This window comes from Thermobia domestica, chromosome 2 (genome assembly GCF_964235325.1).
Source record: "Thermobia domestica chromosome 2, izTheDome1.hap1.1, whole genome shotgun sequence".
NCBI lineage: Eukaryota > Metazoa > Arthropoda > Insecta > Zygentoma > Lepismatidae > Thermobia > Thermobia domestica.
Genome location: NC_137455.1, coordinates 83,709,288 through 83,734,377, shown reverse-complemented (window position 1 = coordinate 83,734,377; position 25,090 = coordinate 83,709,288). Strand labels below are relative to the sequence as shown.

The following is a 25,090-nucleotide window of genomic DNA, read 5'->3' as shown; positions in this document are numbered from 1 at the left end:
CGTGCAACATTCTGTTCCGTATAATATGGCAGGTCTCACTACCGTTTTGCAAACATTTTCTTTAACTCGTATTGGTACCCTATTGTCACACCATACTCCTACTGTTTGCCTCCATTACCCAACAGCTGCTAATTTTGGTGTTTACATTTTCTTTTATTTCTGTAGTCTTGATCCCAAGTACTTGAGTTTCTTCGTAATTACCACCTCTTCTTGATCACTCGTATTCTTGTATTTTCGATTACATTTTTGCCGAATCTAGAATAGATATTATGTCTTGGTTTTACTAATTCTAAGCTCTTTGCTCTCCGATGCCTCTCTGAGATATCTAATTTCTCTTGAAGTTTTGCCTTAGTCTCACTTACCAGTACAATGTTGTCAGCAAATAACATATTCGAAGGTGCTAACTTTTGGATATCTTCTGTAAGCTTGACTATCACAATTGCAAAAAAGTATTAGCCAGACTAGATTCCTGATGAAGTCTCACTTTAATGTGAACTCTTCTGTTACTCCACAAGCGTTCTTGAATTACCCAGACGCATGTGTTCAGAAGGCACTTTTTCTTCAGTGGTCACCAAATTAAATCCCATACCACTCTATCATGTTCTTTCTTTAGGACAATTAAATCTATATGTAGGTCCTTCTGGTATTCATTGTACTTTTCCATTATCACCAGAATAAGAGCTGAGTTCGTTTGTCACGGACGGTCTGTATCACTACTCGTGACAAGTTCCCGCGCTTTTCTAAATATTCCCGCGTTTTTCACACAACAAAGAAACAAAGCAAAAAATGAACTAAATAAAGAATACAACAACTCGGAATCACTCCAGTTGGGGCAAATCCATGTCAAAACCTCAGAACTCAACAATTCAAGTATGGATTCTAGCCAAACTCCGTTAATTACGGAAGAACAAAGTAATTTTCTTCGCACTCAGTACAACTGCACTGCAGCCCAGCTCCAGAAATTTGCTGGCACAGTTAATGTCAACACATTCGAAGCACTTCATGCTGCTGTAGAGCTTGCCAGCCGTAATGGTACTCTTTCATTGCCTGCAGACACTGCTTGTTCTAACAGTCAGTTATCTGAAACACCTCAATGTTCCTATTGCAATGGACCACACACTTCAGATGATCATCTCCAGCAGTTTGGCGCCCCGGGCGCGTCCTTTCACCACAATTTTCTCTGAATACCGGTCAACCGGCTCTTATTAGGGACACTACCTCAGATGCAATAGACAATGAAGACTTTATGCAAACTGACTTACCAGATTCTGAAGATGAGCACTCAGGCAATAAGAAACAATGCTTCTCTGATGTATTTGAACCAGTCAAACCTAAGCATGCATTTAAACAACGTTCCCTGGACTCTTCAGCCTCCCATCTGAAAACCAAGAATAAATTTACTCCGCTTGGTGGGATCACCTCTGATGCTTCATCAGACTTGCCTTCAACCTCTAGCAACCAGACTACTTCCAAACCACGCAAACCAAGATGCCTCTATGTGTACGGAGTTGAATAAAAATACAAGTTTTCTAAATCTGTACTCGTCACCTGCACCAAGCAATCTCACGCTCATCAGACAGGAGACTTTAAACAATTCAAGTGCGGCTTACCAGAAGACCACGAAAAAATAGCAACTTTCTGCCAAACCAATAACATTGAGTACGACTCTATCAAGTTCTTTCTTTAAATCTATATGTAGGTCCTTCTGGTATTCATTGTACTTTTCCATTATCACCCTAATTGCAAATAATGGATCCGTCGTCGACTGTCTTAGTATGAAATGAATTTGCTTCTGCGTTATTTTGGTCACATTCCTCTATCTTGCTTCTATCACTCTCTCCCAAAGCTTTATTTTGCGGATCATAAGTTTAATTCCCCTGTAGTTGCCACGTTTTTGTAAATTTTCTTTGTTTTTAAAAGCGGCACAACGTAGCTGGTTCTCCTTTCTTCTCGTATATTTTCTGTTTGAAAGATCCTATTAAAAAGTCAAGTAAACCAAAGCATTCCTTCTTTACCTAATAGTTTCCATATTTCGATAGGCATCAGCCACTTCTAATCTTTTTCTTGACATTTTCCACCTTTACATTAGTCACAAGCCGAACAGTTCTGATTCATTGTTAGATTTTTGCGAGGTTCCCTTGTTTTTTTTTTCAGAGAAATTACTGGAAATATTCTTTCCATCTCTTATTTATCCTATTCTCGCTAGTCAGAACTTCGTTACTTTACTTCAGAATGCAGTATGCATACGAAATATATTTATTTCTCTTGCCTTTCTCTTACGAGGGAACCTATCTAAGTGCAACTCTGACTTCGAGTCGAGACTATGGCCGTTGGATACCTTGTCCCTAAAGAACATAACACGAGAAAGGATACATCCTTGATCGCAACCGTTGCGGAGATATAAGCGTAAAAAGTTAGAAATTGAGCTCCATACTATACATTACAAAGTCAGGTTCCGGGTCATATTTTTCGGAAACGGTCAGGTAAGGAAACTCAGCGAATACATATCAAATTTGTGTGGGAAGCCCAGCATCTTTTGAATGAAAAAATTGTGTCCCTGGGGCACTCGCAGAGTCCCAGGCGGGGTCCAACTCAAAATTTGCAAATGGAACCGGGGGTCAAGTAGCATACTGTATGAAAGCTATTGTTAAATAAAAGAAGATAGAACAAATCTTAACTCTCTGCGATAACCCTGTGCAAACGGGCAACTGCTCAAAATGTCAATACAACCTACATCAGAAAATCTATGGTCCGCTTCTAAATCCGTTAAGTTGCGACAATAAGAAAACAGAACAACACGTTTAAAAGTGCAAGGTATTGAAGTAAAGCAAATTGCTGCAATCTCTCACAGAGTCGCACAACGGATCTTATCCAAGTATAAGTATGACCTCGAATGATCAATGGACCATAGAATAACCATGACCATTGGATTTCGTGTCCTAGAAGAGAAAGGATACATTGTCAATTACAACCGTCATAGAGGGTGAGAAGGTCAAAAGGCAACGGTATGTGCTTCGGGCATCGGGACCCCAAATTCACAGATTGCACTGTGAATTTTTTATGGGGGGATTTGCTGAACGAGAAACATGATGGTAAAGGAGTGATCTTGAAACTGTGAGGCAACTTGGAGAGGAGTGGGGTTGGAGAAAACTGGATTAATGGTGCAGAAATAAAATATATCGGAAGGTGCTTTTGAGAGAGAAACTCTGCAGCAATTTGCTTTGCTTTAATACCTTGCACTTTTAAACGTGCTTTTCTGTTTTGTTATTGTCGTAACTTAACGGATTTAGAAGCGTAGCCATAGATTTTCTGATTGACATTTTGGGGTCCGCGGTGGCTCAGTGGTAGAGCGTTCATCTCTGGTGCTTAGGGTCCTGGGCTCGATCCCAGCCGTCGCCAAGTTAATTTTGTCGTGGACAAACACCATGTGCGTGGGTTTCCTCGGGGTTCTCCCGTTTCCTCTCACTTTGTTCATTCCACCATTTCATTCATTACTCATTATCACCGTCTCCTTTAGCATAACCAGCATAACTGTGAGACGTAAAACTCAAAGATTTCATTTCATTTCATTTTTTTTGTATTGACATTTTGACCAGTTTCCCGTTTGCTCAGGGTTATCGTAGAGAGTTGAGATTTGTTCTATCTTCTTTTATTTAACAATAGCTTTCATACAATATGCTACTTGACCCCCGGTTCCATTTGCAAATTTTGAGTTGGACCCCGCCTGGGACCCTGCGAGTGCCCCAGGGACACAAATTTTTCATTCAAAAGTGCTGGGCTCCCCACGCAAATTTGATATGTATTCGCTGAGTTTCCTTACCTGACCGTTTCCGAAAAATATGACCCGGAACCTGACTTTGTAATGTATAGTATGGAGCTCAATTTCTAACTTTTTACGCTTATATCTTCGCAACGGTTGCGATCGAGGATGTATCCTTTCTCGTGTTATGTTCTTTAGGGACAAGGTATCCAACGGCCATAGTCTCGACTCGAAGTCAGAGTTGCACTTAGATAGGTTCCCTCGTTAGTTTCGAAAGGTTGTAAGTGTTTTTTTTTTACCCCTCTTTTGTTTCCAGATTGCTGTAAAATCATCGTAAGTCTTGCCTTTTGCTACAATAACTGACTTCATGATGTTCCTCTTCACGTCCTTGTACTTCTTCAGATCTTGTTGGTTGCTAGAGTTCTGCCATTTGTGGTATCATTTCTTTTTCTCCTTCGCAGCTGCTTGAGCATATTTATTCCACCACCATGTTTCTTTATCAATGAAGCCTCTTCTTTTTCTGTCGGTGTTCTCTCCCCTAATTTGAAACTACTACTACTACTAAAATTTACCAATCTGTTAAAATTACAAAACTACTACAAAAAGTTACAGTATTGCGACCACATTTTCTAATATACTACTGAAATTTAACAACTACTACTTGACTCAGATATAGAGAATATAAAATCACAATACAACAATATACCTATGATAGTTGTTTTAGTAAAATAGGTTAGAACCTGTCCTTGGGGAGAATATTCACATATACAAATATATGTATTAAATACAAACGTAAATCCTAAACTGTAGTACGCTCTTTCACCAGAATTTCAGTAAATCTCATACATTTTCTACAATAATGTTAGAATGAATAATTCTGTATGCAGCTTTTAAATTGCAATTAAATCGTTATAATAAATTTCAAATCTGTAAATTGTCTGCACGCTAGCGCCTGACTTTAGGTAGATAGCACATGTAGCGGAACGGCGAGTATTAAGTACTAGAAATTAACGTTACTCACGGACTGATACATTTTTCTGTCATAATAAGGATTAGTAACCATTGTCAATAATAATAATAATATTTTTGTTTACTGATTATAAAGACAATGGTTATATTTTGTGTGCTGAACTATGCGTTGTGCATATTAGTTTGTGGTGCGTCATCGCTAGATTACATTACTTTCGTGTCAGAGAATAAAACATTATAGGCCTATAAAAAGTTAACAGAAAAGAAATGTAAACTATTCTTCAAAACCACCAAAGACCACACTGGTATAAATATACTAAAGTGCCAAAAGACCTGTGAGACCTACGTACCTAATAACGTATCAGATCTTCTCTAGCACTGTGAAGTGAAGCAACTCGAAGTGTTAGGGACTAGACATATCATGGGTAATCCTCTGGAAGGATGTGCAACCATGCAGCCTTAATTGCCGTCCATAATTTGGTGGTTGTTGCAGGTGCAGGATCCTGAACGCGAATGACTCGTTCGGTAATATCCTAATTATATGTGCTCCATGTGCTTCATGTCCGGACATCTAAGAGGCCAAATCATGCGTTCCAATAGCAAGAAAGTTCCTCAAACGAGTCGCGCACTATTGCGGCTTTGGGTAATGCGCATTGTCATCTTGGAAATTCCCATTGTTGGAGCTGGGGGGTACACAAAGACCATAAATGGCTAGAGATAGTTACCAAGTAGGTGAACAAAGCGATGACCGGTCAACGTTCGGCTCAAGCGGACCAGAGTACCTAAGTCATGTCATGTAAACATCCACCAAACTATTAGTGAGCCAACATCAGCTTGGGGAGTGCCTTATTGAGAAGTCAGGCTACGTTGTCAGTCATCTGAAGCCCAATTTACGTGTTCCGGAGCCCATATGAGTCACCGCTGCTGATGATCAGCATTATAATAACGACGCTCGTGGAGACCCCATGGAAATGAAATTGCGCTACACGGATATCTTCGATACGTTGCTGGAACCTACTGCACTGATTAGTGCTGTCAGTTTACGCAATGTTGCTTCTTTGTTTGCCCAGACGTTGCTGGTCGCGGTCAATGAGCAAACGTGGGCGATTATTTTGTCCTTAACCGGTTGTAATGCTTCCAATGCGGTACTCACAGTCCACTCTTGACACTAGAGCGAGAAAAGTTCAACGTACGGAGGACTTTAGAAATCGAATGCTTCATTCGTTTAGCACCAACCATTTTATCACTCGTTCAAACGCCTATGTTAAAATTAATTTCCAGCTAAATCATTTTATACAATCAAATTCAAACATTCACTATATTTGATGAATATCACTGGAGACGTTTTAAGATTATACCCAGTGATAATAATAATTATTTTTAAAGCACTGCACTATGTCATATTTTCACAGGAAAGCACTGTTTTTTACTTGTTGGAAACAGTGATCTATTTATATAGTTTTGAAGTTATTTTAAAAGTTGTAGGTACTTTAGTATGTCAAGTTTCCCCAGCTGAAAGTTATGTAAAGTTACTCGTGAATTTCCTTGACATACTAACTGTAGGATTCCGTGCAGGGAGCAATGAAGGAAATAGCATTGATTGATTGGAGTTTAATGAGAACGTCAGAACGATGCTATTTGTCCCCGAGAAATGGCATTGAATTGTCAGTTAGTCGAGCTAATCATGAACTGATCTCGGGCAATCTAATGTAAATATGAACTTCAAATTAAAGTGGCCTGCGACCTTTGAACAATTATCAATAATCAGGTATATGAGATTATCTTCGTTTTTCATTATAAATCAATGATACAACTAGTGATTTTTTTCATTCAATTATAATAAAACGAAGTTTCAAATAACTAGTGCTATGAAAGAAGTTTATAACTGAGAGTTAGCGAATCTTGCACCAAACCATTTTTTTCTTTTTTGATGCTTCTCTTTAAGTTACTAATGGTTAAACCGTGTCCTCAAATCTTGCTTGCTATCCATTTCATGAAATTTTGCACAGCGACATAAGTCGTTTGACAATACAAAATTACATTGTTCTTCCATATATTTCTGTTGTATATATAAAGATCGATATCGTTTTTTTTCGTATGCAACCAGCTTCACTTCTAAGTATAGCAAGATTATCTAATACATGAGGGGTTAAGATTCATAAGTTGTAACAAAATTTTTAGATTTTCACGATTTTTCATAACACACACATAAAAGTAAAATAAAAATATTTTTTTTAATATCTTTCCTTTAAAAATAAAAGGTACGGGCCATCGCACTTTTCTGCTCACATTTCTTAAATTGAATAATATAATGCTCTGCTTATTGTGAAAACGTTTATTTAAAAAAATCTTATATATAAAAGAGAACGCACAAATCCTTTGTTCCCTCATCACGCTAATACGGCTGAACCAATTTCTTTCATTTTTGGGGGGTTATTAGGATTTGGACCCTAGATGGTTTTTATCATATCACTTTAATTTTCAATTACCAGTGTCTTGAGATAATTGACCATTCAAGTGTCCATAACGTACAAATCCTTTGTTAGTTCATCATAGGTAAAAATAAACGTATTTATATGCAACCCGCATGACCGTGTCACTCGGCGGGTTAACATAAATGACAGGCGATATAATGTTAACATTTACTGCAATCTACTATGGCGAAAAAGTAAAAATTATCTAATTAACAAGGTTTATTGCGTTCCGGGGTGACCCCAGCGAAGCGGGGTGAACGCTGCTAGTACGTGATAAACAAATTTATAATAGGCACTTTCGGAAAATTGTATCGAAGAAAACACCTTCAAAAGCAAACTTCCCGTTTTATTTATTCTTATGAGAAACTATTCATGCCATATTGTAGGTTATTAGAGAAATCCTTATGTATGAAATATGAACAAAATTGTCTGAGTCATTTCTGAGAAAATCGTCCTTGAGAAATTCACCCCAAAGAATAAATTACTCTTGTGAACTTTTTAATGAAAAATGATTTATATCATATGTTTGGTTTCTTAATGAGTATGTATTTATGAATAATGAACAAAACTGCCTGAGTAGTTTTCAGAAAATCATTCGGGGAGAGGTCACCCCAAGAGTAAACAACCTCAGGACAAATTAGTTATGACACATTGTCAGGTTAATAAGGTAATATTCATTTATGAAGTATGAACGGGGTTGTTTAAGTCGTTTTTGAGAAAATCGTCCGAATAAACTCACCTCCAAGTATAAACTACCCCTTCTGGATTTTTCCTAGAGAAACGACTTGTACCCCGCTATGAGGTTACAAATGAAATATAAACAAAATCGTTAGAGCCGTTAGTATTCTTTTATTTTTAGCTTTCAGTAAACTACCCTTAATTTTGGAGATACGAAGTAAATTAGTAGTTTCAATTTTTGTCCGGATACGTTGAACAATAAGACAGATATACGAATAAACGCATTTGCAGACAAACAGACAGATAAACATCTCAAATCACCTTTCCGGCTTTTGAAGGGCAGAAAAAGGTGTAAATCCGTCGATTTTTTCCCACAATCATCATACTTCCCTCTCTCCTATCGTCACTCGAAAGTAAAAGTTATCGAATAAAATAAAAATATATTGTACTAAAAGTAAAAAAAAAAAAGTAAAACTGTTTTTGTTTTCAAGCAAATGAAGCGGTCTTATATGCAATCTATGCATAAATTCTACAATTCTCATAATTGATTGTATACAAGAGCGCTCCCAATGCTTTTCTTTTTTAGTCATGCATAAATAGAATTTTTCTAAAGTAATTTTCATGAAACAGAATTATTTTTATTATTATTTTTAGTACGATTTTTTCTATTTTTATGTTATTCTTTAAATAGAAGCCATGTTTTTAAACGTTTTATTTTTACATGTTTTTCTTTAACTTAAAATAACTCAACTGTATCCTCAAATACTTCAAGCTTAATTTAACTCGTCACAAAGTTATACAACGATGAACTTCTGGACGACGTAAGTCAGGTAACAATACAATATTCCGTTGTTACTCTACATTTTTAAATCGGATCTCTTGTTTGATTTTAAAGATTGATATCATTCTTTTCCTATGCAACCAGCTTTACTCGAGTACAACGGGATTATCTACGTTACAGGAGTTAAGATTCATAATTTCGAACAAAATTTCAAATTTTCATAATTTTTCGTAACAAATTTGAAAGAAAATGAAATTAAAACAAAATATATTTTAAAACATGCTTTCCTGAAAAAAATAATGAACTAATAAAACAAATCATACTAAAAAGATAAAAACTAAATAAAATTAAATAAAACATTTAAAACATGATTCCCTTAACAAAATTAGAAAACAACATAAAACAAATCATACTGAAATTTAAACTAATGTTGTTTTCAAGAAAATCAGTTCTAAACAATGATTTATACATGACTAAAATGACAAGCGTTGGAAGTGCCCTTATTGGATTGAAGTTCCTCTTTACTCAACTTAGGTGTTCGGTTGTCTAAATATTCTTCTGAGATACGTGAACAATTCTTAATCAAATTTAACATGGTGACTCGTGAGCGCCCGTTGAGTGTCGTAAGGAGTCGAATGTCCCGATCGAACATACCATTGAGGAATAATGACCGAAAAACGAAATGTCCTTAAACTTAACCTTGGGAAAACATTTAGTGCGCGAATTTTCATTGTAAACAATGGAAAATACAATTTTCAGCATTAGAAATAGGACGGGACGAAACTCTTTCCGTTTTTCTCTGCAAAGACAATAATTTTTCCAAAGTCATTATGTTTTCCGCTGATATACCAAATTCAACTTTTTTGCATGTCGTGTTCGTTCACGAAAACAATTGCTGCAGTAAAAAATTCTATGAATAATAAAGGTCAATCGCTTCGCTCCAAATTTGCAATTATTGCGCACCTAGTATAGAATAACTTGATTTACATGAAAATTAAAGATTTTATAAACTGATTGTATGTGAGAGTGCTTCTCATGCTTTTGTTTTTAGTTATCTTTAAATAGGAATGCTTGAAAAGTAATGTTTTTGAAAACAGGATTATTTTTTTTATTTTGTTTGTTGAATTATTTTTTCTATTAAAAAGCATGGCTTTATTAAAAAAATATTTTTATTTTCTTTAATTTTTAATAAGCTTTTGATAGTCATATAGTATTCTTTGAGGAAGAGGCAAGAGTTATTGGGTGCTAAATTGTATATATACACGAAAATGTAGCGAAATTTGGATATTTAATTTGCTTTAATCCAAAACTGATAAGAAGCAAAATGGACCAGTGTAATAATCTCTTCCTTAGTGGATAATAAGTGAAAATAAAATTATCTTTTTCTATGTTTTCAAATAGACAAAGTGTTAATATTGAAGATTTATCAGATTGTAAATCTAATTGAAAGGGCGAGAGTTTTATCACAATCTCCATTGCAAAAAATAGAGCCTAGACTAAAGATGAGAAGAGATAGGGAAGTGATTCCTACTGATCTCCTATAAATAGGCATTCATGGGCATGGTAAGACAGAAAAATATTTGATATTTGTTCCTTTTTTGTGGACTACTATTCTATTTTTAAAAAGTAGGTCATAATATTTATGAAGGACATAAGTGTTGAGCAAAATCTCATATTGCATATAAATCTAATCTTCTTCTTCCTTTTCCTTTTGGCAGTGAATGGATTATCATCTTATCTTACTGAGTCTTTGATATATAATATGTATCTTCATTTTCAAATTAACTTCTTTTAGTGTATATTAAAAAATATGCACTGACTACATGAAGCAAGAAATGGAGTTCTCAAATACCTCGTCTTAGCTTGAGTGTTATATGACTTCGGTGGGACGTTCCAAGATAGCAGTGGAACAAATCTGAACTATTAATCGCAAGGAGCCTGGAAGCACAAGAGTCTCAGGAGCATCGTCTTCCCACAGACTAGTTCGGAGAGAGACACACTACACGAGAGGGAAAGAGAGAGAGAGTTAAACTTGTAGAGAGGAACTACAAGATACGAACGTAGCTCGTAATCGCCCAACAGAGGACTGAAAATATGTTCTTCCCTAATTACTCTACTAGCTACTTAGTGTATTTTCTTCCAAAGGGAAAGAGGAAGAGAAAGAAAGTGATCTTGGGGAAAAATAAAATTTACGTACTTAACCTTCACTGGGACTTCATATAAATTATCTCTTGCTGCTTTATTTTTCACCAGCTCTTGCGGTTTCTTTCGATGAAGAATATACTTGTTGGCTGAGCGTACACCAAGCAAGTTCTCTTTCGTTGTTTACTGCTTTGGTTTCTTCCTGGACCAAATTTTGGATCATTTTGTTTTCACCCTTGATCATTAATAAAGATTGATTCGTGGCTTTGGGTACAAAGTTCTTTTGGTAGATTCAAATATAAATTTTAACCAGAGCAATAAATTCTGTAATTAGCGTTTAAGGAAAGAAAGAACTGTTCAAAAATTAGACATATTCAAATCCGTAAATGGCACGTTCAGTGCACAAAGGAATCAACTCTATTTTGGGGTCATTTTGGACATATTTCATCTTTAAGATCTGTATGTGAAGGTTCTTTCAGAGCTTAAAAAATTCATGTGCAGTTTCCCTAAGCTGTAAAAAATGATTTTTAAGGTACATTTGTAAACTATACATACATGCATGGTTCTCACTTCTCCACATAATCCCCATTGAGATTCAGGCATTTGTCCCACCCTTGTACCAATTTCTCCAAACCCTTTGAAAAAAATCAGGGCTCTGGCTATTTAGGTTAGAACATTGCAGGGTGGAATAACTTGCTCAAGAAAACCGTCGTATTAAGGTATGCGAAGTTACAGAAAGGTTGAACATTTCTGTTCGAACAGCCCATCACATCATTCACTAGAAACTGCAATACCGCAAAGTGTGTGCACAATGGGTTCCTCATCAACTGAGTGGCGATAATTGACAGATTAGAACAGGTTGCAGTCTTGAAGGTTTAATGCGATACCAGCAAGATGACAATGTATTACTCATCCTCATTGTAACAGGTTGTGAGACATTTGTTGATCACTACACTTCCGATGGACGATGAACGTTTCGGAACAGATAAAGAAGAGAAGGGAATTATGAGGAGAATGCTAAATAGCCAAAGCCCTCGTTTTTTTCTTTTTTTGCAAAGGGTTTGGACAAATTGGTACAAGGGTGGTACAAATGCCTGAATCTCAATGGGGATAATGTAGAAAAGTGAGGAATGACCCGCCCATTCATGTATATAACTTTTCCATATACTTAAGCGTACCGTACAAAATTTATGTATCTTTTTCTCACAACTTTGGTAATTGTACTTGATTCCGTTTTGTTCTGAACACCGCAAATCTTCTTAAGCTGAAAAAATGATACGCATGAATGTAAAATCTTATGCGTAGTTTTCGGCAAAATGGTGAGAAACCAATTGAATTTGTAAACTTAAAAATTGACGCTGTAGGAGAACCACGCCCACTTATTGAAGTGGAACTGACTGAAATATATCCAATCATTGAAGTTCTACATTACGATTCTAGCGAGACGACAGTTGTAATGATACAGCACATATTATGGTTAGTGAGACATAACCTAAAATTGTTATTAACTCTTTATTTTTAATTTCTTCTTTAACTAAAATATTGCCAATAGATAATACATCTATCAGTTGGATCACATTGAGATGAAGAAAATGACATCCTTCTGGGAGAGCTCTCATATATAACTTTAGAGAAAATCGAAATAAAGAAAAAGAAACGAACTTTAGTGCAGGAATGTCAAACTCAGCACTTCAAGTGAGTCAACTAATCATCAATGTGGGCAAAATAGTCATCAATGACGGCCAAATAGTCGTCAGTCTGGACCAAATAGTCACCAATGTGAGTCAAATAGTCATCAATGTGGGCTAAATGTCAAGAAGTGGACCAAATATTAGTAGCCCTTAAATTCTTTTCCTGCAAGCAAGTTTTAGATGTCTGGGGACATGCTGCTCGTATTAGCGATTTTCAGAGTAGAGGTGAGATGAATGTGTAGTATTGTTTGTTTACCTGGATTTTCCTAGAAATGCGTTCCTTGTCTTAAATAAGGGAAGTTGTTCCATAGTCACGCTATGATATGAAGGGGGTAGTGCTATCAAAAACGTTCTCTTAATTCGCTTTCCTGTATCACTTAAGCCAAAGTTTCTCAAACTTTTTTCAAGTGGGGACCACTTTTATTAATCAAAATGTTCTACGAACACCCTACTCTTGTTCTCCTCGAAAGCAAATCTGTTTTTGTTTGTTATCTGTAGAGCCAATAATAATATCTGTACGCTACATACCGTATACAAGAAAGGAGTAATAAGAGATATACACTAGTTTGCACATACATTATACAGATACTCACTTGCACATGTCAATTAGTATTCATTGGTAGATATTCTAATTTATATAATTTTTAAGTGTTATTGGGTGTCCTTCAGATAAATTGTCGTACAGTCCCCTTAAAGCAATCATCTCAACGTCGAAATTTGTGTAAATCGCCCTGAAAACTGTAAAACGTCAGATTTAAACAATTTCGGTTTTAAAAAATGTTTCATAAATGTTTCTACAAAGCTCTGCAAGTCCCGAAGTCGAGTCCCAAGTAAGAAGCTTTTTGTTCACCTGAAAACAAGTTTTAATTTCTGAAAATGATTGGAATATTTCCAAGTTAAAATATAATCACACTTGATTTTTTTTTTTTTCGTATGAAATAGATTCCCTCTAAGTCTACTTTCTCGCATCTGAAAATCTTTAACCAAATTTAATGAAAATCGTTAGAACTAATTTGAAGTTGAATTTACCCGATATTGTTACTCCTACAGACACCTCTAAATACGTTTCCTTAAGTTAAGACCTACCTTAAAAAATTGTTGGAATAGAAGACAGATTTTCACCAATTTTCATGAAAATCGTTAGAGCCGTTTTCAAGCCGTCGTAGACATAAATTGCTAACTTTACTTCTTTCACTTTACTACACTGTAAAAAAAAAATTCATAGGTAAATTTAAAAAAGTGACAATCTGTTTGTCAAACCTCTGTGTAAATCAATTTACACCCATAAAGTAAAATTACTAATATGAAATTGTGTGTGGAATTATATATCAACTTGCAAAATGAAGGGTAAATGATTTACACTGATATTTGGTAATTTAAACTACATAATTTGTTCCAGTGTATACGACGAGTACTATAGCTGTAACGGATAACAATTGTCCATATATACGATATTTGAAAAACTAAGTTCGTTAATTCTGGAGATTGTATAAACTTAATACTCGCTCTAGAATTTCGATTCTTAACAAGTTGGAAGAAGTAACTAATACACCATTAGGAGAATGAAAAATATATATTTAACTTTTCGTAATGACTCTTTTAATTCAACAGTGAATCATTTTTCCTCTTAAAATCGGTAAAAGGGATTCGGGTGGACGGGAGAACAAAAGTATGTAACCATTAACGTAAATTAAGAAGATCGAAATAAGTTTTTCTTTAAAGCTTATTAAAAAAGAAAATAAAAGAAATTTCTAAGAAAACAGATTTTTGTCCTAGTTTCTCTTCTCTATCGTCACAATGACTAAAAGTTTCAACAAACAAAACTTTTGCTTCTTTATTATGAAAAGGAAAAAAGTTAAATTATAAGTCCTCTTTTACAGTTATATCCTCCCATTAGCCTCAATTGTTTGCTGAACGCTTCGTGAAATACACAAAATCAAAACAAAAGAGTGTCCCATATTTTGTGTTAATTTTTCAGAATAAATTTAGAACACATTGCTGTATTTACATCAATTTATGTATTAGCTATAGAAATTTTCTTCAAATTGATGTTTCTTTATGTTGTGGGCATTTCGTTTGTGAAAATTGCAACACTTAGAAAAACTTTATTTGAGTTTAGTTTGTGTCTCTTTTAGCAGCGAGGCTATATGAGACGTGAATCTACAGCTTTACGTGGGATCCGAACCACATGAGCTCCCGCCAGGAATAGCAACCGGGTCTCCCACGCCAAAGGCGCGTACACTAACCGCTTAGCCACGAGGAAGCTCACCTAGATAAACATATAGGAGTGAAATAAAATATATACCACAGATTCGTCATATTATTAAAAAGAAATAATTACAATCTCGGAATTGTATTATACATCTAACTTTGAAAAAACTATATCCATTAATCTCCCCACGTGCTACAGTCAATTCCATTGTACATGTGTTTACCCTGATGTGTGTTCGAGCCTAACACATTGACACTATCTATGCTGAAGCACCGTGAAGGACAAAGTGCTGACCGACTACGTATATCCCACACATGTTTGATAGACGACATGTCAAGCGACCGTGCTGGCCAGGGAAGCAACCGTACTAATCGTACCTCAAGGAAGGCTTGTAGGTTTACGGTATACTTGTGAATGAGCAGCATCCTGATGAAATATATCGTCTGGATTTTTTAAGGAAAGGTAACTTCAGTGATTAGGAAGATAGTCCTTAATGCGAAGCAGTCAAGATTGAATACTGTACTCAATGGCAGTCTGAACTATCACATCTGAACGATGCTGTGACGCTCAACAACGTAGTGGCAGATTTCACACATTACCAGAGCTTCTAACACGTATGCAGACCTTATAGTAATAAAGGATGAAGCAAAATTAGTTCGAGAACACTAAAGGATGAAGCAAAATTAGTTCGAGAACACTGTTGTCTGTTACTCAGCCCTCCAGGAACGGTTTTCACGCTCTTACTGTAGAATAAGTTCTGAGACCAGTTGATACCGACGCAAAGGCATATATGCCAGTTCAGGGTGCAGCAGATGCACAGTCAATGTATACCGCTATCATGCTAGAGCGTGCTAGCACTATGGATAATGTTGTACAATTTGTTTTGGATATTTAAATGAAATATCTGTCATTCCGTTGTATGGTTACATTGTGCAATCCACTGCCCGATCAGTTCTCTTCTGTCCATTACTTTCGTATTAGTAGTTCATTCTGATTGCTTCTTCCTGAATCTAAGAAAGTATATTATAAATATAGCTGAATAACAGTGTAGGCTAAAACACTGCAATTACTATTACAGTCGAGATGCCCAATATGGACACCAATTTCACATTACGGGAAGCCACCTTTTCATAGGCCGACAAAACGATCCTATTTGAAATCAATCATCTGTTTATATTGCGTCCTTTGTCGTCGAGTAGTCATAGTGATGGTTGCCAGTATGTATTCTTTTTCGATTGTCCACGTTCCACTGCTTGAATGTTCTATAAATCGTCCTTTTCCATTACTATTCGCACACCAAACCGAAGGCGCTGTTGGAAGCACACATGTGCCTTCCCACGGTAATTCTAATCGTTCGTTTGTCGTAACTTCTGTCAGTCTGAATGTATTTCCGTCATTCATTCTTGGATCTGTAATTTTCAGAAACAACAGTGTATTGCAAGGAATCACGTTAAGAAAATTTTATTGTTTCGTCTTGTAATTTATTTTTAAAAGTGTTTCCTATAATAATCTCAATCAAATTGGAGGTTACTTTCATTTTTTTTTTTTTTTTGAATTATTGGCTTCTTATTTTTATAGCAGAAAACCCTTAAATGCACTCGATAATCCTTGGGAGTAAACATTTTGACAGAAACGAAAATTTAAACTTCAATTTTTATACGTAAATATTAGTATAATGTTTCTGCCTTGTCTCTTCTCTTTTCCCCTTCCATTTTTATTAATTTTGTTGTTATTTTGAAGGACCAGAAATGTCTACGAAAGTGTTCATCAGATGAAGATTGCAAGAGCAAGAAGAAAAAGTGTATGTGCGACGGAGCATGTGGCATGTCCTGCATAAAGCCTGGTGAGTATACATTTGATTTAGGTGTGCATTCTTAAGCTTCTTTATTCAGTGTTATTAAAAATAAAATTTGGTTTATTTACTTCATAAATGTTAATATGTATAGGTTAAACTGAAAATTGTATCCTAATGTTATAAGTGTACGCGTATTACTCTATATTGAATATACTGTCACGTAGGATACTAAGATGCTCTCTACTGTGACGTAACAAAGGAAGAGATGAACGAGTGCATGATACATATTGTTACTGCTTTTTCTTAGATTTTGTTTGACAACAAAAGCATACATAAGAATTGAATCTTAGTACAGGAAAATAGAGAAATCGACAATTAATAACCAGACTTCGATTATTCAATTCTTAGAAAACGATATTTTTACAGTGGGCGAGTAGGATTTGGACTCAACATCATGATCGTTACAGAAAACGAAACTGCTTTCCACCTAGGTATATGCCAGTTATTCGAAATCGTTATAAAAGTTTCGCGAAACTCTAGGAAATTTTTTGCCTCTAGCATTCTGTTTTGGAGCGAGAAAAATACATGAAAATTAAACCCAGAAAAATATAGAAATTTAAAGTTGATAGCTGTTTTTGTATTTTAGCTTTTATAACAATTTCTCTAAACTCCAAAAACAAATAATACAACCGAAATTATTTTATGTTTGTCATTCCATACTGAGTGAAAGATAATTGGCCACAGAAAGATTTGTACTTGCGGAATCTTCCCAGAAGTTCAGTAATATAAACCTAGACTTCATTCAAATGACAAAATGCAAATGCGAATACCGATCCTTAAAGTCGAAATTATATATATGCCCGATAATGTTATGCACACTACCATGAGAAACCCCCAGTTCATTTGCGATTTCGTCTGTTGTTATGCGTCTGTTTGCAAGAATGCGTTCATTTATGCGAGCAGCGATTTCCGGATTTGTCGCAGTTGATGTCTTCACTCGCGCTCAGCGTCGTCAATATCTGTACATCCGTTCTCAAGCATGTTGCACCACCCCGCGATAGCTTGACGTGACATTGTATTTACACCATAAACTTCATGCAACTGCCGATAAATTTCAATGCAGTTACACCTTTTCGCCCACAAAAAACGAATCACTGCACGCATTTCCAATTTGGACGCTACTTGCATCTGTCGAGACATGTTCACAGCTGATTATATCAGAACACCTCTACTTGCCTCGTGAAAGCCGCTACGTCACACGATACAGGTACATGTCTGCAGTGTTGCTACACAGCTTCATCAAAATAGCTTTTGACCGAAAATATTTACGAAGGAGTACAACTAACTTTCTGACTGATCCATGTATATGTTTTGAAATAAAAAGCTTCAGGAAGTACATAGCACATTATAAATATAAAATAAAATTAAAACTTTTATTGAAACTAGTGGATCAGCATAGTTATCATACAACATTATTTTGAAATAAGAAGTTTATGACACAGTTAGAAAAACTAATTTTAATAACGTGAAAAGTGCTTTTCATGTGAATAAACCAATAGTATAATACAGGAAGTAAACCTAGTGCCTTTATCCAAGTGTCTTAGCCTTTCGACTTTAAACATGGCAGATTGGTTTTAATGCTTTTCAATAAATTAAATAATAAAAGAATAGGAAAATTTACTGTATATCAATATGAAGACTTGGGTTTCTCATTTCCATAAATTTTATTCAGAGACGAGAACTTCCCTCGAAACGTCAACTACATTCATAATCAGCTTCAACCTTATTTAACATATAACATTTCCAAGCCATCAATTTCACTCAACGTCTACTTCATAAATTTATTGATTCTTCATTTTAATTCAGTCGTACTCTGATATAACATTTCATCGTGCTCAGCTTCAGCACTAATCATAGGTAAGTGAAGTTGATATCGGACTTTGTGGAGGCCAACCTCATAACTAACCCTTTGCTGTTCATTGATTTATAAGTAGACGTGTTTTTATTACTGGGCGTATCCGGAAAGAAAGTACCGTTTTGCATTATCGACGCTGCTGCGCTACGATCGGCGTTTCACGCATGCGCGCTAGTCGTCCTTCTTCGTCTGCTCGCAACTGACGCCATTTTGGTTGCTCTGCGTAGTGTTGTCTGTTTACAATGCAAGTTTAAAATGTCTAAGACAATTGATGATCCCACCGACTGTGAGATTCGTTCGGTAATTAGATTTTTAAACGCAAAGAATGTGAAACCTACAGAAATTCATCGTCAAATTAAAGATGTTTATGGTGAAAACGCAATGACTGATGGAATGGTGAGAAAGTGGGTAAGGATGTTTATTGAGGGTTGAACTAATGTCCACGATGAGCCCCGGAGTGGTCGACCTTCTGTTGTCAACGATGACTTGGTGAGGAAAATCGATGAAAAAATCCATGAGAACAGATGTTTCACTATGACAACGGTTTCAGGCGAATTTCCGCAAATTTCCAGAACAGTTTTGCACGAAATTGTTTCTGATCACTGGCGGCATCGTTCTATGAGGAAGGATTAGATAAGTTGATCCACCGCTACGACAAGTTCCTCAACAACTGTGGAAACTATGTGGAAAAGTAGTGTAAGATATGCTCTTTCTTGGGGCAATAATTTTTTTTCAAAAATATATATATATATGTTTACTATACTTTTTCCAAAATGTCACTTCCTTTCCGGATACGCCTCGTACTTTGTTCAAGTGCTGTCTATTTGATGGTTCTCAGTTACATGCTCCATATTTGTATCTTCAAATACGTTATGGTCTTTCCTTTTTTGTAATCTCGACATCACAAGTTAAAATAATTGATATTGAAGGAAAGGCAACATAGAAAATGATTACTTGATATCCACACCGATTTTGTTAAATACTACATTGATTTCTGATCCATTTTTATAATTGTCGAGATAGATTAACTGAATAATATTACAAATAATGCATTAACTTATTACTGTTAGTATAACGCATCTGTTAGTATTAGGTTATTGCATAACTATTATCAGTGGCGTATTTAAGAGGGGCTTCCGGGCTTAACCCTCCGAAATTTTATTTACGATATTAAAATGAATGAACTATTTTGCAGAATTTTCACATTTCCAGGAATAAAGTTAGCAAAGCCCCCCTTCCTCCCGAAACAAAATCATAAATACAACACTGACTATTACTAATATTATTCTAACGTTAACAGGCTAAAATTAATATGGTGGATAAATATGTAAAACGCCAATTTATTATAAGTTGTTTTGTTGCATATTGATCAAAAGATCAAAAGATTAATTAGTGTTGATATTCACCTACCAATTAAAGAACAATTAACACTTTTCATAGTAAGTTTAAAAGCTGTTTATTACCTTTGCGTCGTGTTTAGTTTTATAATTCAAATGGTTTTGAATAAATTTCAACTGCTGTAAATAATTTCAAATATATATTGCGAATAGGATAATATAACAAACTTGTGTCGTTTATATACTATTATATTCATTTGTAATTCAATCCTTTTATTCAACATCCAGATAAACTGCGCAACATCAAAAACTGAGTATTCTTCTTTAGCCAATAAAATCTCAATAATGAATTGACATGAGAGGATATATCACACATAAGTGTCTTTGTTTGAAACGCAAAGATAAAATTAAAATAAAGGGTCCTAGAGATAGAAGAAAAACCACCTTAACTAACTCACATAAAATCACATTAGCACTTCATATTTATAATAGATTTTAAAAGGAGAAAAATCGAACGAAACCAAATTTTGCTGTACAATTTATAAACCATTGTCACAAAAAGATAATAAATACAACGCTTTTTCTTATTGACTTTCTTCGTGCTGATTTCAAATATATATACAGAACTTTTCAATGGCCAACGGATTTTGAATAATGTATGGAAAACATTTCTGTAAACTGTACATTTTAATAACATAATGTCTTAGCTGGAATTACATTTACGTACCGATAATGCATGTGAAGTAAATTTTTGCTGTACTCCGTTTGATGAATATCTCTCTTAAGTATCCAAGAGTACTCTACCATCATATTTATTAAACAATTTTCTGTAGTGGAGCCTTCACATTCGAGTAATATTCTGGTGAAAACATTCCCTGTGTTCGTTGAGGCATCCAAGGAATAAACTAAGAATTATAATAAGATGAAGAAGTATATTTTAAAGTCATACATTACATTCCAGGACCACTTATTTTGTTCTTGATAAGTTTTCTGTAATTCTTAGATCTGTAGTTTCCTAGAAAGTTTGTGTTATCTTTTACGAAAGTCAACCTTGCAGCCGCTTTTTATATATTTAACTAGGTTTCAAAATATTATCTTATATCAAATCTCTGATTTCTCATCCAAGAAATATTTCCCTTTTTAGTTTCGCTTCGCTGAGTTGTTTCGCGATCACATTAGAATGAATTTAATTCCTGTCAAGAACCGTACATCGAGGTATAACATCTTCATTTAAAGTAGCAGCACTTTGTGCTTTAGGTGTGGGTGGACGTGTCCTACTTTAAGTCGTAATATCTAGAATTTACATCCCAAACTAGTGCAAAATATTAATTTAGGAAATTTATCTGTAAATTTTGGTGAATTGTTATTTTAAAAAAAAAACTGTTTTTGCTTCCAGAACTTCTTAATATACGTACATTTTTAACTTTATATAAAAACATTGCTACCAGTTATTTCATACCATATACTGTATAATAGTATATGATTAATTAAGGACTTTTCAAGAAAAAAATCTTATCATTATTTAGTTCTTGGAAACTGCAAGCAGGGAAATGAAGGACCGTGTGCATATAACATCCCAATTTAGTTTCCCTATCTCTGTCTCTTCTAATATACAGTTCCTGATTAATACCATCCTAACTTTGTGCGCTTTCTCTGCTCAATTTGGAGCAACCAGTGAGGAGAGGGACGGGGAGTCAATCTACTCCGTCCTCGCAGATTTATGTTCATTAGACTTGTTACCTGGACGGCCCGAGAGAAGGGATTGAGTTTCAATCTTCGCCTGCCTGCAATTAGAACTGCAAAGGGAGATCGTTAAGAGAACTATTTTACAGACACACACACACACTCGTATATATATATATATATATATATATATATATATATATATATATATATATATATATATATATATATATATATATATATATATATTGTAAGTCAAATGTTACATAGGGAGATGAAAATCAATCATCAGAAAAATCAATCCACACCTTGCCAACTTCTAATGTTCATGTGTTCATTGCAGAGATAAATGAAATGAAATACAATTTTTAGTTTAACGTCGCACAATTATCATTTGAGTCTAAGGGAGACGATGATGATGATAATGAATGAAATGATGGAATGTAGAAAGTGGGAAGAAACGGGACAACTTCAGGAAAGCTCACACATACGATGTTTGTCATTTACAAAGATCATTTGACACGAGCTGGGATCAAACCAGAAATTTCAAGCTCCAGAGGTGAGCATTGCAACGCTGACCCACTGCGGTTTCAATAGATTATACAGGGTGTTCAGAAACAATACCAAAACCTTTAGGGAAGTGATTCCTGATACCAAAACAAAACAAGAAGTATAGAATAACTTTGGCGGAAGTATCTCCTTTCAGGCCTGTAGCCAGCCCAAAATTGTAGGAGGGGGCGGTTCCCCTAGACCCCCTGGATACGGGCCTGTCTCCTTTCGGCACTAGAACAGACCGAATTTGCCGGGAAAATATGAAAACAGTCATAACTGGAGAATTAAATTCGGGATTAAAGTTTAATAGAAGGGAGAGTTCATTATTTTTAGTCATAGATTTCAGTAATGCAAAATTGAATGTGGTGCAGTGGCAGCGCACTGGTAGTTCGGAAAGAAATTAGGAGTTAGCGAGATAGTTAGGCAACGAACGTGATCGTTCTGGCATGTGTGTTGCATAGCTTACATTTGCTAAAAAATTAATTAGATGCCAGTTTCGAAAATCAATAAAGATAGCCAGCTCTGAACTAGATATAGAACTTGCAAGTAATGAATGCTATAAAAAAAACCTTCTAATTGTAGAATAAACTACAGGAAAACAAAAGTAGTACTTGAATGAGAAAATCACAAAAAAAGACAAAAGAAGCAACAAAAAATCCGTTTATTATTTCCTCCCAAAAACTGGCTTATTATGGGAAAGAAACTTTCGTTCCGAAATTTTTGCATCTGTACTTAGAATTCGTTAGAATGAAAACATGCTGCTCCGCTTCTGTAACCATTAATTTTTATAGGTTACGAAAAGATTTATAAGATTAGCCATCAGGTGGCAGATTTAGGCAAAGAACAATATAAATCTGCTGCACTAATATTGGCTGATCATTTCCCTCTTCTTTTGTTTTTAGTGTCACATAAGCATATACAGTATTAATTGTTTTGTCAAGTTAAAGGTCCAGAAAATTAAGACGTTAGGTTTCAATTCACAAATAAAAAATCCTTGAAAGAGGATGTGCTAGGGTTTCCTGTATCTATCAAAGTCTTCAGACCTGTAATGTCCGGACGTTCTGAAATTACAAAGGAATATCTGAATATTTTTATGATAGTTAACAATGTTCTCCTGTGTTTTGGTGTTACGTAACCTATATGAAGTTTCTTTACCATGACAGTACCCCAGATTTCACGTCCTTCCAACCTTTCCACCATCTGAATAAAACCGCTCTGGTGTCGAAAATTTTAGCCTATTGATTTTCATGAAGAATTATTTATTCTCTTTTCTTTGAAAGAAACTGAAATTTTAGGACTTGAAGCTTCACGCACATATATTCTATGCACATTTGGTCTATTACGGAGCTAATGTGTATATATGTTATACACATTTCACGTATTATTCAATAGGCCATTGAACGCTACTGGCCCCAGAGTAAAATATCTGATTTTGAGGTTTGGCGCTTAAAGAGTTAAGTGATTTTTTTTACTGATTTATGAATGAAATCTATTTAATGCGCCTTATTTCATGAAAATTCAGTTTTGTTACGCATAATTTCAATATCTAGTAATTCCATTTAAGTTAAGTAATTTTAAATTTGCACATATATAAGCATGATACAAAATAATTTAGGAAAAGCCAGAATCATTCAACTAATCTTACAGAATAAATCACTAAATTGCATCATTAAAATTCCAGTTCATAAAAAAAATAACAAAAGTAATTGCCTGTTTAAAGTAATGGACTAAAGGAGCTAATTAATTTTATTTTTTCATCACATACCTTCCTCTCATATGATCTCTTGCTTGTAATTTCATAAATTAAATTGCAATTCTTTCGTAATTTTGAGTTTGCATTCTTATCTGCCATTGTTATTCACAAATACGTTCACATATGTATTGAATGCTTAAATACAAATTGTGTATACTCACTTTACTAAAAGTGTGGCGCCGCGTGACTTTCTAGTCCTCATTACTACACGATGCAATCTTGTTACTTTCAGGACTTTTTTTTTTTAATCATGTAGTGTGCGATACTACATAATGAATTTTATATCATTTACAGTTTGGCTTTAGAACATATCCGAATTTCACGTCTGCTTTTCGTATATTTTTTTTCTGCAACACTGACTCACCTTAATTTTCAAAATTTAGAAGATACTAACAAGAGAAGCCGGGTTGTACACAGCTTTGACCGTACAAAATAGTTTAAAGTTGAAAATTTGGGAGATGAAGTTGTTTTCTGTTCTCACCTCAAATTTCACGTACAGATATAATACAAAAGATCAATTAATGGTTAACTTAGACTATTTTTTTTTTTTAAAGTGACATTTTAAAGGAGGTTTCTTTCATTTTTCACTTTGTCAACAAGCTGCAGCAAATTTTCAATAGTAGCAGTGAGCTGTGATGAAGGTTTTGAAGAGGTAGAAAGACCGAGAGGGGAGAGAATAGGGTTATAATTGAAGCAATTAAGTATTAGTTGCTGTGAAAGAAGCCCCAGAAGCTGAGAGTGCAAGAGGAGTCTGAAAGCAACCGCAGGTAAATTAACAACACGAGAAACGAAAGAACGTTGATGACCGCAGCAAAGAGCTCGTCGAACGTTCTTTTGTTCATACATGTAATGCCATTGAAGAATGTCAACGAGTGCCTTAGTACTTCAATATAATGAGACGCCTTTCGCAGCAGTCAAATCATATTTATTAAACTCTTGTTCATCAGAGTTCAAGCAAATATATTAAATTGATCGTGCTGCGGAGTACTGCAATGTCTGTAATAATAATGAAACCATGCTTAACGGGTTGTCATGATGAATCAAATGATGTATGTGATTACACATTATTTGAGCTCTCTGTCTGACCAAATGATTTGTCGTGTGGGCGTTATCCTAGATTCAATCTTTTGTGGGATATTAACCCAATTTAAAATTTCAGTTCAGAAGTACAGTAATCTCTCGACCTACGTAAATTAACTAAAACATGCAGCAGTATTCTCTTGGTTAGAAACTATGGAAATATGAAGAATAGTAACATTTTAATCTCGTAGTGGTAGATTTAATTGCTACTGGTTTCAATATTGAATCACCACAGAATAAAAACAGGAAAAGAGTTCCCTTTTGGCTG

General features: G+C 35.0%; 1 protein-coding gene across 5 annotated transcripts in view; it reads left to right on the top strand.

Moving 5' to 3' along the window:
• Hasp (Hig-anchoring scaffold protein) overlaps nucleotides 1–25,090 on the top strand; it is an 819,228-nt gene that overhangs the window by 451,302 nt on the left and 342,836 nt on the right. For all 5 annotated transcript variants that reach the window (XM_081743356.1, XM_081743348.1, XM_081743332.1 and 2 more), the window contains one exon: nucleotides 16,448–16,550. In XM_081743356.1, the coding sequence (XP_081599482.1) occupies nucleotides 16,448–16,550 (103 nt within the window). The remainder of the gene's footprint in view (nucleotides 1–16,447; nucleotides 16,551–25,090) is intronic.